This window comes from Rhinopithecus roxellana, chromosome 15, assembly GCF_007565055.1.
Source record: "Rhinopithecus roxellana isolate Shanxi Qingling chromosome 15, ASM756505v1, whole genome shotgun sequence".
NCBI lineage: Eukaryota > Metazoa > Chordata > Mammalia > Primates > Cercopithecidae > Rhinopithecus > Rhinopithecus roxellana.
The window spans coordinates 12,874,610-12,892,704 of NC_044563.1; the positions used below are offsets into that span (position 1 = coordinate 12,874,610).

At 56.5% G+C, this 18,095-nt stretch overlaps 1 protein-coding gene across 1 annotated transcript; it reads right to left on the reverse strand.

Moving 5' to 3' along the window:
* Positions 1-757: 757 nt before the first annotated feature.
* Positions 758-18,000, reverse strand: MAP3K11 (mitogen-activated protein kinase kinase kinase 11). The gene is made up of 10 exons (XM_010366476.2): positions 16,777-18,000; positions 11,569-11,749; positions 11,232-11,380; positions 10,946-11,121; positions 10,568-10,811; positions 9,979-10,092; positions 9,233-9,368; positions 9,048-9,139; positions 2,384-2,758; positions 758-1,620 (listed from the first exon to the last, which is right to left on the reverse strand). Exons 1-10 carry the CDS (start codon positions 17,513-17,515, stop codon positions 1,283-1,285), a joined length of 2,544 nt encoding a protein of 847 aa, XP_010364778.2. The 5' UTR covers positions 17,516-18,000; the 3' UTR covers positions 758-1,282.
* Positions 18,001-18,095: the final 95 nt, after the last annotated feature.

Genomic DNA, 18,095 nt, shown 5'->3' on the forward strand with positions numbered 1-18,095 from the left:
ACTTTTTATCTTTTTTGAGACAGTCTTGCTCTGTCGCCCAGGCTGGAGTGCAGTGGCACAATCTTGGTTCACTCAACCTTCGCCTCCTGGGTTCAAGCTATTCTCCTGCCTCAGCCTCCCAAGTAGCTGGGACTACAGGCACCCACCACTACGCCCAGCATTTTTTTTTTTTTTTTTTAAGTGTAGACGGGGTTTCACCATATTGGCCAGGCTGGTCTCGAAATCCTGACCTTGTGATCCGTCCGCCTCAGCCTCCAAAAGTGCTGGGATTACAGGCATGACCCACCGCGCCCGGCCTACACTTTTTTTTTTTTTGAAACAGAGTCTTGCTCTGTTGCCCAGGCTGGAGTGCAGTGGCGCGATACTGGCCCACTGCAACCTCTACCTTCCAGGTTCAAGCAATTCTCCTGCTTCAGCCTCCAGAGTAGCTGGGACTACAGGCATGCACCCCCATACCTGGCTAATTTTTGTATTTTTAGTAGAGATGGGGTTTCACTATGTTGCCAGGTTGGTCTTGAACTCCTGACCTCATGTGACCCACTGGCCTTGGCCTCCCAAAGTGCTGTGATTACAGGAGTGAGCCACCGCACCTGGCAGAGAAAAGCCTTGAATGACTCACCAAGGCTGGTGGATTTGGTCCCAGGAGAGGGATGCAGTGCAAGGCAAGGAACTGCCTATTGTTGGGGCATCAGGACACCAGCGTTGCATGATAGGTTGGGTCACCTGGTTACCTCCAAGAAAGGTGACAGGCTACATGTGGGGAGACAGCTTTTGAGTTTATTTGGCTTCTGGCTTCATTGGATCCCAAGGCTAATACTCCAACCCTGGCTGGGGCAGCAGGAAGGCACCCAGAGAGCCCTGGCCCCAGATGACCCCCAGGGCAGGAGGTCCATGCTCTAAGCCCTAGGGCAGGGGCCGCAGTAGCAGGACTTGGTCAAAAGTGCTGGTGACAGCTGAGGCCGGCCCCTCTTCCCTGCACCTCCCCTCCTCCCTGCATCACCCCTGCGGGCAATTCCCTGAGACAGGCTCTGGTCCTCCCAACCAGCTGGGTACAGTGTCGGGCCCCAGTAGGGCAGGTGAGCTGGGAGGTTTCAGGTATGGGGGCGCAGGCCCCCCATCCAGTGTGAAGGCTTCCTGTGCAGTGTAGTGTTCCTGACCCCCAAAGCGGGGGTGGGGTCCCTGGGGAAACTGAGGCAGCTGCAGAGGCTGGCCCAGCTCCTGTTCCAGTGTATACTGTGACTCCTCTAAGGCAGCTGGAGCTCGGGGGAGTGGCCTGGCCCACTCAAGGCCCCGTCTCCGGCACCCAAGGGGCCTGGGCACCCATGTCTTTGGTCTGTGCCCTGCAGTCCTGGGGGCCTCCCCGGAAGGGGTTGGCAGGTGGGGAGTCCCAGAAGGGGTCTGAGTCTGGGAACAAGGTCCAGGGTGCCCGGCGGGGTGCAGGCTGTGGTGAAGGCAGGGGAGAAGGCCGTGGCCCAGCCGACACAAAGCTCCAGGGATCAATGCGGCTGCGAAGGGGTGAGGGCCGAGGTCGGCTGATGAGGCCCAGGGGTGGTGAACGTGGGGTGCCTGGGGTGCCAGGAGCAGAGCGTGATGTCCCCAGTGGGGGTGAGACAGTGCCTCCTGTGAGATATAGGAGGGGCACAAGGTCAGGCAACCACCAACTCCTGAGGTCCCCAAGATACACTGCCCTGCTCTGGGCCTCAGTTTCCCCATCTGCACAGTGAGCTACTTGACTCAACTTCTACGGCCCTTCCTGCTCTGCAGTGCCTCTGTTTTTTCATAATGGTTAGGAGTGAGGCCTCTGGAGCAGGCCGGCCTGGATGTGGATCCCGGCCCTGCCACTTACCAGCTGTGGGAGCTCTGGGTCCCTTCATCTCTGTGCCTTAAATTTCCTCATCTAAAAACGGGCATCTAAGAGCACTTAGTTCTGTGGTTGTTATGACTGAATGAGACCATCTCGGGAAAGCCTTGTAAAGAGTACTTGACACAAGTAAAGAACCAGGAGTTTGCTACTATTATGACTACATACATGCTCTGTTGCCCAGGCTGGAGTGCAGTGTCATGATCACGGCTCACTGCAGCCTCAACCTTTCAAGGCTCACGTGATCCTCCCAAAGTGCTGGGATCACAGGCCTGCACCACTGCCTGGCCTTGATTACTTCTGGTATTTCACAGCAGGCATCGCCCCACCTGCCTGGACCACCTGATAGCTGAATTTAGAACTCTGCTCCCTACATGGTCTTCAGTATCCCAAGCGCCTGGTTCAGGGTCCAGTAGATGACTGTGGTCTTGGCCTTGCCTCCTTGCATGTCCCCAGCCACTCCTCCCTCCCTGGGGACCCCCATCTCCCATCCGCGAAGCAGGCCGGCCTCAGGCCACTCACCGCGGGGCGGCTCCTCACGTCGGGGGCTCTTGGCTGACCGCTGGCCTGCAGGGATACCCAGGTCCAGCAACAGGGGTGCAGGAGTGGGTGGGGAGTCAGGCGTCTTGGGCGAGAAGCGGATGAGTGGGGAAGGGGGCGGCTCGGTCGGGCAGGGCGCGGGCATTGGCGTTGGGGGTGTTGTGGGGGGATCCCCGCGCTCACGTCCTTGGCCTCCCGGTGGCTGCAGGTCGCGGCCGAGGCCCAGGGAGGCAAGCAGGGCAGTGCCACGCAGTAGCGCGCGCTGGATCAGCTTGGGCGTCCCAGAGCTGCTACCGCGCTCTGCGGGGAGAGGCCTCTTGGGCTCCTCAGGCTCCAGGCTAGGCCGTAGGGGGTTACCTGCGGGGCGGAGGTGGCACAGGTGAGGGCGTGGCTGATGCATCTTCCGGATGAGGGCCCAGGACCTCTCCATGGTCTTGGAACAAGGATTGAGTTCTGCCCTCTACCAGCATCTTCCCTGGTCCCACAGGTCCCACGGCCTCCCTACCACGCACCCACACTCCGGCCTTTCACAAGATGGCTGCTGGGAGGGGAGGGCAATGCAGGCGGAGGAAGCGACAGCAAAGCCTGACGGCAGCCAGTGACCCAGACCCCAAAGATGGATGGGCAGTCCCAGTGGAGGCAGGGCTGAGGCCAGGTCACGGTGGGCCTCCGTGGCCTGCCAGGGGCAACCTCCAGGTCCAGGGCCATGGCAGGTCCCACTGACTGGGACCGGCACCCTATGCTCTGTGCCCACCCGCTTCCTGGCTTGGCAGCCCTGCCCCTTCTGCCCACCCACCCCCACTCCAGCTGTAGCTTGTAAGATGCACACAGTCAACTCTAACGTACATGGCAGCCTTGAGGAGCACAAATCCCTGTCCCTATTCTAGAAAGGAGGACATTGAGGTTCAGAGGGGTCAATACCTTGCCCAAGGTCACAGCTAATTTACAGAGTAGGTATTTATGCCAGGCCTGAGCTGAATAACATAGGGGCATTATGTTGTCTGATCCTCATGCCCGAGGGTTCCAGGCTTAGAGGTTGACGGCTTGCGCGGAGCTGTACAGCCAGTGAAAGGTGGAGCTGGCTTCACCCCAGGCCAGGGCAGTAGAGCCTTTGCTCTCCACCATTTCCCAATCAGACTCTGCCCTAGATTTCAAGACACTAGTGTCCCACTTTCCAGTCTAGGGTTGGCCTGACTCCATTCTAGATCACTTGGGCAGGGATGGGGAAACCGCTCATTAAGGAGAAGGGCCTCTAGGATGGGCTTTCACAAGCACTGATTTTGTCAGATCCCTCCTTGGCTCTAGAATCTGCTATGGCTCTCCACTGCTACTAGAAGAAAGTCTGGCCTCCTCCCTCTGTGTTTCCCCTCCTGCCTGGAATGCAAAAGCTGGTTGGATGTCGGGAGGAAGAAATACAAGGCTGGGAAAAGTGAGCTTCTACTATGAACCAGGACTGAGCTGACAGTCCCTTCTGTCAGCCACAACTCTTACTCAGACTCTCTGCCTCTTACCTCACCCAACTCCCACCCTGGCCACTGCCACTGAAGGAACAAGGGAATCCTTCTAAAATGCAAACCTGTTAAAGACAGGTCTCTGCTTAAAAACTACCCATCACTTCCAGCTTCATTCACTCATTCATTCAATCAACATCTACTGACCCATGTGCCTTGATCCCTGTCCGCAGCCCCAGTCCTGAGACTCCTTGGCTCTCAACTCTTCTCAGAGTTCAGCCAGGTTGCCTTTTCCTTGGGTCTGGTGAGCTGCATGCCTGTGCACACAGTTTGCTCTGGCTGGCTGACCTTTCCCACCTCAGCTTTCAGTAAGTGACCTCTTATGTACCATCCAAGACCCACTGGGATGTCACTTCCTCTGTGAAGCCTTCCCAAAATCTCCCTGAACCTGCACAGTTATTGCTCATGTTATGCCTCATACAGGTGCTACTGGACTTGTTTGTGAGTCTGCCTCCTTCATCAGATGAGGTCAGGGCAGTGTTTCATATGTTGATGCCTGGCTCTTAAAATGCAAATCCCTGGGCCTGGCGCGGTGGCTCACGCCTGTAATCCCAGCACTTAGGGAGGCCTAGGCAGGCGTTTCACGAGGTCAGGAGATCAAGCCCATCCTGGCTGACATGGTGAAACCCCATCTCTACTAAAAATACAAAAAAATTAGCCGGGCGTGATGGCCAGCGCCTGTAGTCCCAGCTACTTGGGAGGCTGAGGCAGGAGAATGGCATGAACCCAGGAGGCGGAGCTTGCAGTGAGCCAAAATCGCGCCACTGCACTCCAGCCTGGGTGACAGAGCGAGACTCCGTCTCAAAAAAAAAAAAAAAAAAGTAAATCCTTGTTTGATGAAGAATCCATTTTTATAATCCTTGCACCAACCACATGAGGTTGTCGTTATCACGCCCACTTCGCTGGTGAAGAACTGATCATTTACAGTGAGTTTAAACAGAAGAGGGGAAATCATGTTTAAAAAAAGCAAGAGCTGGCTGGATGCGGTGGCTCACACCTGTAATCCCAGCACTTTGGGAGGCCAAGGCAGGCGGATCAGGAGGTCAAGAAATCGAGACCATCCTCGCCAACATGGTGAAACCCTGTCTCTACTAAAAAATACAAAAATTAGCAGGGCATGGTGGCACACACCTATAGTCTCAGCTACTTGGGAGGCTGAGGCAGCAGAATCACTCGAACCCAGGAGGCGGAGGTTGCAGTGAGCTGTGACCCCGCCACTGCACTCCAGCCTGGGTGACAGAGCAAGACTCCATCTCAACCAAAAAAAAAAAAAGCAAGAGAGGCTGGGAGCGGTGGCGCATGCCTATAATCCCAGCACTTTGGGAGGCCAAGTAGGGCAGATCACTTGAAGTCAGGAGTTCGAGACTAGCCTGGCCAACATGGTGAAACCCCGTCTCTACTAAATACAAAAATTAGGCCGGTGGTTCACGCTTGTAACCCCAGCACTTTGGCAAGATAAAGCAGGCGGCTCACTTGAGGTCAGGAGTTCGGGACCAGCCTGGCCGACATGGCGAAACCTCGTCTCTACTAAAAATACAATAAGTAGCTGGGTGTTTTGGCACATGCCTGTAATCCCAGCTACATGGGAGGCTGAGGCAGGGGAATCATTTGAACCCGGGAGGTGGAGGTTCTAGTGAGCTGAGATTGCGCCACTGCACTCCAACCTGGGCAACAGAACGTCACTTCATCTCAAAAACAACAACAAAAAAAATTAGCTGGGCATGGTGGCACATACCTGTAATCCCAGCTACTGGGGAGGCTGAGGGAGGAGAATTGCTTGAACCTGGGAGGTGCAGGCTGAAGTGAGCTGAGGTCACAGCACTGCACTCCAGCCTGGGCGACAGAACAAGACTCCTCAAAAAACAAAACAAAACAAAACAAAAATAGCAAGAGAAAGCCGGGTATGGTGGCTCACACCTGTAATGCCAGCATTTTGGGAGGCTGAGGTGAGTGAACTGCTTAAGCCCAGCCCAGCCTGGGCAACATGGCAAAACGCCATCTCTACAAAAAATACAAAAATTAACCAAACATGGCATGCATCTGTAGTCCCAGCTACTCAGGAAGCTGAGGTGGGAGATCACTTGAGCCCGGGAGGCAGAGTTTGCAGAGAGTCATGATTGTGCCACTGCACTCCAGCCTGGGTGATAGAAATAGACTCTGTCTTAACTAATAAGAGAGAGAAATGAAACAAAGGGAAGAGAAGATAGGGTCCAGCAGACAAAATGAGAATGAACAGAAGTTCCTGCAGTCAATGGCCTGAGAAACTGAGGTTCTGAAGGGTAAGTGACTTGGTCAACATAATCCAGCTAGGATTTGAATCTGCCTCTAAACTTCCTGGCAGAAAGAGTTAGCAACTCTGTTGTTTAGGAGAAAACTGCGTGACTCTTCTTGACCCAAAGATAGACAGAGGTGAAACCGCTTCCGTGGGGCCTCATAGGGAGGACACAGCCACGTAGTTATTGACTCCAAGGCAACAAGCTTCACAGGGCAGTTGCTATCAGTGTAGCTGAGTGTACCCTGCCAATGTGCCACTCCTTGCAACCAGCTCTCCAGGGGCCAGAACAGGCTGCTGGGGACAGGGTGATGGGGTGTGTGGCTCTCTAGTGGTGTGGCTTATGCCTGGGACCATCTCACAGGGTCTGGGATCTCTGTGAGGCCCCATTCTTTGATTCTTAACTGGGTTTCTGTGGGTGGCTGTGAGGTCAATGTCATGTATTTTCACGGACCCAGATGGTGCGTGGAGTGTGGAATTGGGCTAGGGGAACCACGTGCTCAGCCAGCCACTGAGCTGCGGCAGCTGACATCCTTTTGGGGCAAGTGGCAATCCATTTCTTCATCAGCCAGGAAGGGCATTGGTGTTGAGGCTGACAGACTCTTATCAAGAACAGTTAGGCCGGGCGCGGTGGCTCAAGCCTGTAATCCCAGCACTTTGGGAGGCCGAGACGGGCGGATCACGAGGTCAGGCGATCGAGACCATCCTGGCTAACACGGTGAAACCCCGTCTCTACTAAAAAAAAAACACAAAAAACTAGCCGGGCGAGGTGGTGGGCGCCTGTAGTCCCAGCTACTCGGAGGCTGAGGCAGGAGAATGGCATAAACCCGGGAGGCGGAGCTTGCAGTGAGCTGAGAACCGGCCACTGCACTCCAGCCCGGGCAACAGAGCGAGACTCCGTCTCAAAAAAAAAAAAAAAAAAAAAAAAAAAAAAGAACAGTTAACTACCATGGTTTCCAGTGCTTTCACGAAACCTCAGGCGGGTGGCCTTCTGGCCACACATCTGCAATTTCATATTGTGGGAGCATTCGTTGTATCCCTGGGGGCTGCGGCTCTCTCAGTTTGCTGTGGCTGAACCAAGAAAGAAGGCATTTCAGATCTCTACGGGCACAGATTTCTACGAAGGTATGATGCCATGAAATATTTCGAGGAGATGAAGGCGGCTGGTATCTCTCAGAATGCAAAGTGATTTTGGAATATGAAGAATTTCTTTGGGTTGAATTACTTAGAAGTTTGTCACTGACCTGAACTATTCATGAATATATGAGCTAATAAATAGTTTCTCTTGATAAATAATTAACAAATTCCTTGAATAAAAAAAACATGGGGTAAGCTTGAGAACGATGGGGTCCAGACCCCTTGTGCCCCTGCTTCTGGGAGCTCAGGGCCAGAGGGTTCTGCGGAATAGTCAGGACCTGCTTCAACCTACACACCTGGGTTGACAGGCCCTCAAGTTCTCCTTTGGCCCATCTGGCCTGGTACATTTTAGAGCAAGTGAATTCAAGAAGCCTCCTTGGCCTTCCAGTTCTCAGTTCAGTCCCTGCAGGACAGATGCTGGGGGCACTGCAGCTGCAGGAGCAGCAAATAGTGGGGCGGATGGAGGTCTGGGGCTCTGCCTCTGTGGTCAGACAGACAGACTTCGGTTCAAATCTCTGCTCTACTGGGTGTCTTACATCAAACCACTTAATCGCTCTGTGCCTCAGTTTCCTCTGTTGTAAAATGAGGCCAATACTACTACTCCCCTCACAAAACTGCTTGGCACATAGAAGAGACCCAACAAAGGTTAGCTGTTGTTATGACTATCCAGTGTAGCTCAGGGAATGGTAGAGGTGATGGGCTGGGTGGGATGGCAGGAGTTTAAACAGCTTGCTGAACTGGACTCTTCTGAGAGCGGCTAAGCGGGTCCTACATTCTGGCTGTGAGCAGCAGGTGTGGGGGCTCTGAGAGTGGTCCCTAGGTTGACACAGGGACTCACAGGCAAGGGAGGCTGTAACTTTCTGGCCTCAGTCAGAGCTGAGCAGTGTTGAGCTGAGTGAGCCCTCCTCCCCGCAATGCTGGAGCCCTGCTCTCTGCCTGACCCTCTGGCTTCCTAAGCAGTCTGTATGTGAGAAGCCCTTTCTTCAAGTGAAAGCTTCTGAGCTCACTACAAGCATGGGAGCTGAAGTCTCTCTGGGTTCAAATCCTCAGCTGGGGGTTTAAGGTAGGTTACTTCACCTCTCAGAGCCTCAGTTTCCTTATCTGTAATATGGGGTAATAGTAGCCCCTCTTCATCAATGCTTGGAGGGAATGCCTGGCACAGTAGGGCAGTTACCATCACGGAGAACAGAAAGGCCCTGAACTATCCTGGATGTGGTGAGAATGGGTCCTGGATCCTGCCTGCTCAGCCTTCTCATTCTCTTCTTCACCTAGAGGCTCCCAGAAGGGACTCTGAGAAGCACAGTGTGGCTAACACTAGTCTGGCTCCACCCAACACAGGCTGATTTCTTCCCCTCTGGGCCCAGCTTCCCTTGGTACCAAATGCTCGGTGGGCTTCCTGTCTTTCCTTTCTCCCTGGAGCCTGCTAAAGGTACAGGGGCTGCCACAGAGACAGGGAAGAGCCTTCTTACAAGCCAGGTCTGAACAAGGGGATGAGACTCTGGGCCCCAAGCCGAGGCCTGGGCTGTATGCCGCTTGACCGTGGGCCTGTAGGTCAGACCTGGGTTCCAAGATCAGTTCTGTCCTGTCTCAGCCTTGGTTTCCTACTCTCTAGAATGAGAGCAACCAGGGCAGGACTCCTGCTTTGCCTGCTCGCCTCTCATGGCCTCCCCAAGGTGCCCACGGAAGGAACTCAGCCAGATTCTGCCGAGGGAGGAAGGCCACTCACCATTGAGTGCTGGGGGTGTGGAAGGAGATCCTAAGGGGGATGAGTCATCTGAATCCAGGTACCATGTGGCTTCGTCCATGCGGGACCTTCTCCTGGTGATGGGAGGACAAGGAGGGGTGCTTTAGGAATTCCAGGACTTGGGGAAAGCAGATGATGCTGGGTTTGGGGGGCACTCAGGTACTCACCTCCCATTCTGGGCTTCCCCAGGCTTGGGGGAACTGGGACCCCAAGCCCAGCATGCTCGCCGCTCTCCATTGCTTGAGTCCTCCAGACGTCGGGGGGACTGGCGGCCCCATGCCTGGCCTGGCTCTGCAGGCTCCACTACAGAGGAAACCGATGGAATTGGAGATAATCTTTATCCTCCCTCCATCATCAGAGTCAGGCTTCAAGGGTAACTACTTTAGAGTATGGGGAGCAGGGTGGGCCCTGTACCATTCCCAGGGTGAGCTTTGGGCAAGATAGATGGGTTTGGGTCTATCACCCCACAGTGGGGTGGGGCATCTCATCTAGCCGTTCAGCTGACATTTGCTACTTAGTAATTAGTACAGACAAGGACACCAACTGCCTGGATTTGATTCTGGCTCTTCCACCTATTAACTGTGTAGCAAGTTACTTTTTTCACTTTTCTCATCCATAAAACTTAGATTAACAATAAAAATAGCAACCTAATAGAATTATTGCAAGATATTAATATTAGTAAACCATTTAAAAAATTAGTAGTACATAGTGTCATACAATTATTTGACTAAAAAAATAAGTACAATTAATGCTGCCTGGGGAGTTCAGAGGTAACAGTCTAGACCTAGTGCAGGGAGCCCGGGGGCAGACGGAAAGAGGCGATAGTGAGTGCGATCCACCTCCAAGGATAAGGTCTGAAAGAGAATAAGGGGGCTGGGGGGCGGAGAGAGGCATGAGAGGCGAGGTTTCTTACACTGGATGGCCCGGAACCGGGGGAAGGTGGGCGAATCCCCAGGCCCAACCTCGAAGACGTTTCTCCTCCGGTCAAGGCCGGGTGAGGCCTGCACGGTGATGCGGTGCTTGAAGTCTGCGGTTTAGGTTGGGGGGAGCAGGGTTCAGGTTTGTGATGAAGGAGAGCCAGGACCCCAACCTGCAGGGGCCCAAGGCCGGCTCCCAGGCCGCACAGGGAGCGGCACGGTGGCTATGAGACTGTTGCCAGCCTCACTGCTTTCTTGAGCCGCTGGTTCTGGATAAGAAAAGCTACTAGTCTGCGTCGGAGATGCCCGGGCGCCGGCCCGCCCGCCCCCTAGACCTTCCCAGAACTTTCGTGAACCCCACCCCTTCCCGGTCGCAGCTACTCCCAGACCGACATGCAAATACTTCCGCCAGAACCCGCCCACAGACAGAAAAAAACACTCCTGGCCCCACCCCTCCCAGCCTTCAACTCTCGGGCCCACCCACAACACCCTAAACCAATCCCAGCGCGGTCAGCACACAGGCCTGGCTCCACCCCCCCGCCCTCGCAGCCAATGGCGGGGGGCGCCCCGGGGCCCGCCCCTCACCGAGTGGCATGCTGATGCGCTCGCCGCCGTCGCGCGCCCGGAGCTTGCTGCGCTTGAATGTGCCGCGGCGGCGGCGCACGTGCGGTCGCTCGCGGTCCACCTGCTGCAGCAGCAGCGTCAGCTCGCGCTCGAACACCTCTAGCTCCCACTGGGCCAGCAGGTGCTCGCGCCGCCGCAACTGCTCCGCCTGTGACCTCTGCTCGCGCGCTGCTCGCGTCAGCTCCTCCTCGCGGCTCAGTAGTTCCTGCGCCCGAGACAGCGAAGGAGAAGAGGTCACCCTGGCACCTGGCACCGATCCCGGCGGCGCCCGCCCCAACTCTGCCCCAGGAAGATCAGGGAGACACTCCTGCCAACGTTGGGTCCCCTGATTCCTCACACCTTTTCCTTGGCTCGCAGCTCGTCGAAGAGACCTTGGATCTCGCGCTTCCAGCCTTCCTGCATGGAATGGAAGGAGTCCCGCGGCATTTCCCGTAGGACCTGTGCCTCCAGCGCCTCCAACTGCTGCAGGATGGAGGCGAAGTCGGGCCTGCGGTGAGGGTCCTGCGCCCAGCAGTCTAGGGGCACGGCGTGCAGCGGGGACAGAATAAGAAGGGGTCTGTGGGTGGATATGTCCTGGGCCAGGGAGCTCTGCCCCTCACCTGCTCCCCCCGCCCCGTCCTCTTACCTGCCATAAGCTGTGCGAAGGGCTCGGGGCAGGTGGATGGGATGGGCAGTGTGAGCTTGTTAACAGCTACGCCATAGGCCACAGCAAGGCAGTCAATGCCACGGTACGGCACCTCCCCGGTCAACAGTTCCCACAGCAGCACCCCAAAACTGTGGGCGAGACAACAGGTCTGTGTTCCCTTTTTTCTCCCAACCCACACCCCCTTACTGCCACTTCACCCAAAAGCAACTAGGAGCTAAGTGGTTTGGATCCCTGTCCCTGGACTTGGCCCAGCCCTAGACTTAGGCAGCCACCTCTGCCCTCTGCAGCCCCTGTCCAGCCCCACCGAGGGCCGCACCTCCAGACGTCACTGCCCTTAGAGAAGGTGGAGGCCTTGATAACCTCAGGAGCCATCCAGGCGTAGGTGCCCGCGGCACTCATTTGTGTGGTTTTGTGCCACTCTCGGGCCAGGCCAAAGTCGGTGATCTTCAGGGTCTTGTGCTCCATGTCGTCACCCTCAATGGGCTGCAGCAGCAAAACTAGAGAAGAGGGGCTAGATTGTGGATGCTCCAGGATCAGGTGGTGGGGACAGGGTAAAAGCTGGGAGCAAACTCATCTGACGGACATCCTGGCTGGGTCCTGGGGGCACAGAGGTGACTTGGTCTAGATCTTGAGGACCTACTTGAAGTCACACATTTCTTTTCTTTTTTTTTTTTTTTTTTGAGATGGAGTTTCGCTCTTGTTGCCCAGGCTGAGTGCAGTGGCATGATCTTGGCTCACTGCAACCTCCACCTCCCGAGTTCAAGCGATTCTCCCGCCTCAGCCTCCCAAGTAGTGGGATTACAGGCATGCGCCACCATGCCCAGCTAATTTTGTATTTTTAGTAGAGACAGGATTTCTCCATGTTGATCAGGCTGGTCTCGAACTCCCAACCTCAGGTGATCTGCCCGCCTCGCCTCCCAAAGTGCTAGGATTACAGGCGTGAGCCACCGCACCTGGTCGACGACAGACATTTCACACTCAGCCCTAGCACTCAAAACCATTTATGAGCTAGATAATATTTTTCACGTTTCACAGATGAGGAAACCAAGCAGGGAAATGACTTGGCAGAGGTCATAAAACAAATACAGCAGAGATTACAACCTGGTCTGTGTGGCTCTGAAACCAGTGTTCTAGCTTTTCCCTAAGACTACACTGAAACAAAATTGGCAAGGTGGCAGCTCTGGGCTTTTTTTTTGAAACGGAGTCTCGCTCTATCACCCAGGCTGGAGTGTAGTGGTGTGATCTCCGCTCACTGCAAGCTCCGCCTCCCGGGTTCATGACATTTTCCTGCCTCGCCTTGCAAGTAGCTGGGACTATAGGCGCCTGCCACCCACCGCGCCCAGCTAATTTTTTGTATTTTTAGCAGAGATGGGGTTTCACCGTGTTAGCCAGGACGGTCTTGATTTCCTAACCTTGTGATCCACCCGCCTTGGCCTCCCAAAGTGCTAGGATTACAGATGTGAGCCACCGCGCCTGGCCTGGGCATTTATGGCTTTGATTTCAAGAGAGATCTGTGAGTGTCCTGTCACTTTGTTGAGGCAGGAGCGTGAATCAGAACGCCCCTTGGAGTGGGGAGCAAGAGGGAAGCTCTTGGTGAGAAAAGAAGCCCAGCAGGTACCACAGGCCCCTAGTGCCCACATCACACTGTGGCAAGTGCAGCCACTTCCAAGGCAAAGATTCCAAAAGATACCTACCGATGCAGCTGGAAGGGAAGAGAAAGGGTGGGGTCCAAGAAAGTGATGGTTCTTGGCCACAAAGGAGGAGCTTGGGGTAAATGTAGGCGTGGATGGTCAGACTTGGCAGGGGCTCGTGGCTTTAACCCAAGTGGGGCCACCGTACTTGGTACAAAGAGGAGAAGCAGCAACTTGCAAATCTCTCACCAGGACAGGAATGACTCAAGTGAGAGAAGTTTTCGAGGAATAGAAAGAGGACAAAGTCATAGAGTCATGAAGGGTCTGAAGGGCCCCTCTACTTTTCTGGTTACAGCCAACTGCACTGTGGAAGACAAGCAATATCAAGTCAACCATGTTTCTGGACCCATGTCAGGGCACACCTCCCAGCTCTCCTGCCCCATGTGACACGACTGTCATGGGGGCAGCATAGGGCACAGGGTGGAGCAGATGGGAAGGGCACCTAATACAGCATGGTGAGTCAGGGAAGACTTCCCAGAGGAGGTGGCAGAACCAGGGTGCTCATTTTTCAGGGCTTAAAGCCACATGCCCTGATCCTGCTGCTGGCCAGGCCACCTGGGCCTTGAGGAGGCATCTCACACTGCTGCCAGCCGTCCCCGCTGCCCCACCGTCCTCAGCCCCCACAGCCCCTGGCTGCTTGGCTGTTTCTGCGTCCTCCACCTTCAGCCATTTCAGCGCTGGTGCTTCTCAGAGCATGGCCTCTCCTCAACCTCTGCCCACAGCCCCTGGCTGACTCAGCCTCTTCCAGGTACCAGCTCCCTCTCCCTACTGGCATCTTCCACATTTGCAACTCCAGGCCAGACAAATTGGTTCAGCTACCCCTCAGCAGCTCTACCTAATGTCCAGGTGCCCTCCATGACCACCTTTACTATCCCGGCATGCCCAGTAGATTTTCCTGCAACTTTTCCTAATCCAGAGAATGGTCTCAAAATCCACCTACTCCTCTGAGCCAGACCCTGGAGCCAAATCCTGAACACTTCATCAAGCCGAGGATGACAACAAAACCCTCCTCAGACGGCTGTCACGAGCACGAAACAAGACCACATTTTTTTTTTTTTTTTTTTTTTTTTTTTTTTAGTAGAGACAGGGTTTCACCGTGTTCGCCAGGATGGTCTTGATCTCCTGACCTTGTGATCCGCCCGCCTCGGCCTCCCAAAGTGCTGGGATTACAGGCTTGAGCCACCGCGCCCGGTCAAGACCACACTTTTAAAGCTTTTGCATAGGGGCTGCCACCTGGCAGAAGCATCCTAAAGGCCAGTTGTCCTAAAGTTCATATTGTATCTCCACCCTCCTCTCCCTCCTCTGTCCCTCCTTACTGCCAGCTTCACAATAGCCTCCGGTCTGCCTGCTGGAGGCTGGGGACCTGACCATTTAGCAAGCCCCCCACGACAAGCTCATTCCAAAGGGGAAACGCACAGGCTGGGGCAGTGGGTGGAGTGGAAATGGGCACTTCCCCCGGTGCCAGGGCCCAACTCCCCCTTTGAAGACCAACACTTGCTGCTGCTTGGCCCGGTCTCCAGCCACTTGTGGCATCCGAGACTGGCAAAGTGCTGTTCCAGTATCTCAGGCCGGGTAGCCACTCTCCACCTTTTTCAGGTGGGGAATCTGAGGCCCAGAGAGGGGCAGCAACTCACCCAAAGTTTCAGGACTTCTTTGTGCTTGTGGCCTTTCTGCTGCCTCCCCGCTCCCGGCTCTGCCAGCTGCTAAGCCCCATCCTCTGCTTTCTCTCCAAGCTGCCTCTCTGTGCTTTCAATTGTCCCAACTCAAGCTGCTGTTCCGGTAGACCCCAGACCCCTGATGTAGACCCCAGGCATGGGAGGTCAGGGGTCACCCAGAGAATGGGCCAGAGACCCCGAAGCTAGGGGAAGCTCTCAGTGCCCCTTTAGGGCTCCCTGGCCTCTGACAGGGACCTGGCCACCAGCTCCCTCCCTAGGCTGGCCTCTGTGGGGCTCGGGAGTGGCCTGGGCAGCTCACGCCTCTTCCTCTTCCCTTCCGTGGTCCCCACTTCTCCTTTCTGGGAGGCATGGGCCAGGTCTCCCACTTGGGAGGGGGAGTCCTTTTGGGGAGAACTGGGGGAGGTCAGGCCCAGGCCGAGCTGGCTGGTCAGTCCTGTGACTCGTGGGCCTGGAGAATTCCCCCTCCTCTCCCCGCCAGGCTTCCTCACAAGGCCCCCATTGTCCAGGAAAATCATGCCATTGTTTCCTGCTTGTGCCCCCCCAAGCCCAGGGACTCCCCCCACCCCAATCCCGCAGACAGCAACTTGGGCCTAAGACTGGGGTCTCCGAGGTTAAATGCCAGGCTCAGGGAGGCTGAGGGCACCTTGCCTCCCCTTTACCACCAACTCCCAGACTCTGAGAGGGAAGCAGGGGAACTAGGGGGAGTGGGGCAGCAGTTCCAGGCTCCTTCCTCCCGCAAGCCCTCCACCCCCAGCTCTTTCCTCCCCTGCAGGCAGCTGGGCTAGGGAGGGAGCAGGGGCTGGAGCAGGGACAGGAAGCCGGCTCGGGGCAGCAGGAAACGCAGGAAGCAGAGGGGAGGGTGGGGAGCAGGGGCCTGGGCTATTGTTCCATTTTTTCTGGAAAGAAAACGGAGGAAAAACAGAAGATGGGAGTCCCCTCCCCCTGCGCCTTCGGGGAATCCCCCTCAGCTTGGGGCAGGTAGTGGGGGTCCCTAGATAGAGCCCAGGGTTGAGGCTGAGAGGTGGGAACTGCACCTTACCAGGGATGAGAAGAGTGGGTGGGGTGGTTGGCAGGCCTCCCCGGCTCCTCCAGCCCTGGCAAGAACTTGGATACCTGGGGCTCAGCACTCTGTTTCCTGCAAGCCCCTTGTCTATGGTCAGCCCAGGCCAGGAGGCTCAAAATATCCACATGGACCCTCCTCTAAGAATGTCTCATGCTTTTCCAGTGACCCCACTGAGCCTGGCCCCTCCTGCATTTCCTACTGCTGCTCTCCAGCCTGCACCCTGGGCTCTAGGAGGCCCCTGCTCCTGGTCCCTGCTGTGTGCTAGGTCCTGCTTCCATGCCTTCGCTCTCTAAATGCTGCGTGCACCAGGAAGCCCTCTGAAGCTACTACTTGCTTCTCTTGGGCCATGATGGAAAGCGTGTTGGGGGCTTAAAATGGTGGGAGATGGAGTCTCCCTTAGCCCAGCACTCCCACCCCAAGCACTGATTCCAGGCTAGGCCCTCTTGGTGATCCAGCCCTCAAATGTCCATCATGGCTGAGGACCCGCTGCGGGTTGGGGATCGCAGGTCAGGCTTGCCCAGGCTGTTGAGCTGTTTCACGCTCCCTTTTTACAGAGTCTGAAATTGAGGCTCCGAGTTGGAGTAACGAGCTAGAGGTCATGCAGCCAGGGAGGGCTAGGCTAGAATTCCAGCCCTGGCCTTGGCCTTGACTGCCAAGGAGGGCTTCCCCCTCTGAGATACCTGTTCTGGAGGAGCTGCCCATGATGACAGAAGAGGACAGAGCACCAACTCCACGAATATGAATTTAGGGGAGGAGAAGATGGGGAGCGCGAGCTTCCAGAGGACTTCCTTGAGGTGGGAGCCAGAGCTGGGCAGGATGCTTATGGCCCACCTGAGAAATCTCAATTTCTTAACTTGTCCAAACCGCAGCTGCAGGCTGGGGTCAAGGACTTCTGAAGCTGGGACAGGAAGACTCTTCTGGGTGCCTGGAGCTCTGTTTGGGGGCTAGCTTGAGCCCATGGGCACCTGGTCAGCTGGGACCCTCTAGGGTGAGTGCTCCTACCTGCAGTAGACCCCAAGCTAGGCTCAGTGGAAGGTTGGGAGCAGGTGTGTGCCAGAGCCATGCCACCCGTAACCATGCCGCCAGAAACTCACTGTTGTTGGACTTGAGGTCGCGGTGGATGACGGGCACCAGGGCCTCGCAGTGCAGGTAGTGCATCCCACGGGCAATCTGCACAGCCCAGTTAACCAGCACATGGGGAGGCACGCGCCGCCCTGCCAGAGCTCGGCTGAGGGGTCCACCAGCTGCATACTCCATCACCAGGCACAGGTTGGGCTCCTCCAAGCACACAGCCTTGAGGGCAATGATGTTGGGGTGTGCTAGCATGGCGAAGAGCCGGGCCTCCTGGCGAACGCTCTCAGCTGTCACACTGATGTCCTCATCGGGGTCCTGGCGAGCTGCCTTCACAGCCACCAGCTCACCTCGCCAGCTGCCCCGGTACACCTTGCCGAAGCCTCCAATGCCGATCACCTCCTCCAGCCGCAGCTCCTGGAAGCTGGCCACCTCGCAGGGGGGCGGGCCGCCACCCCGAGACACATAGTTGGACGGGAAGATGCCCACCTGGCCACCCACCTGGCCTGCCCACCAGCCCTCGTCTCCTGAGATGGCTGCGTCCCGGGACAGCACCTCCACACGGTCACCCTTCCTCAGGGCCAGCTCGTCCTGCCCACTGGGCTCGTAGTCGAACAGGGCCGTCCACACCGGGTTGGCATAACCTGCTGCCTTTGGAGATCCCTCAGGCCGGCCTCCTCCACTGCCCCCACCACCCCCGCTGCCACTGCCATTCCATGACCCTAGAGGGCTCTTGAGGAAGAGGCTCTTCAAGGGCTCCATGGCCGGGAGCCGGCGTTGGGATGTGTGGAGGACCTTCTCTGGGTGCCGGTGGTCCCCACCCCCGCTGGCTGCCGAGGCCCTAGTCTCGGAACCTGGGCATCCGGGCCCTGGCCCTCAGCCCCAGACCCACGCCTCTCTGGGGAGCCAGGAGTGTCGCCTCCCAGCCCCCCGCATCTCGGGCTTCTGGAGGAGGGCACCCAGGGCAGTGTGGTCAGGCCGGGGGGGTGGGGCCCCGGGGCCTCCGACGCCTCACCATGGCTAGCTTGGAGGGGCCCGAGCTTCCCTCGGTCCTGGAGCAGTCCTGGGAGCCTGGCTCCGGCCCCCGCCAAGCGTAAGGTGGGGCCTCCAGGGGCAGCGCCTCAACTCCGGTTGGGTCTTTTTGCGCGGGGGTGGAGGGAGCGTCCACAGTTGGGCTCAGACTGCCTGTTCCTGGCCCCGGCTCCTTTGGCCCCGACGGCTCCGACCCCGCTCCCTTCTTCCTCCTCCCTTTGTACTTTGGCCTCGGGGGCGGGAGGCAGAGGTGGAGGGTGGAGTTTCACTTTTTTCCGCTCTTCTCCCTCCTGCAGGAAACAGCATCAGA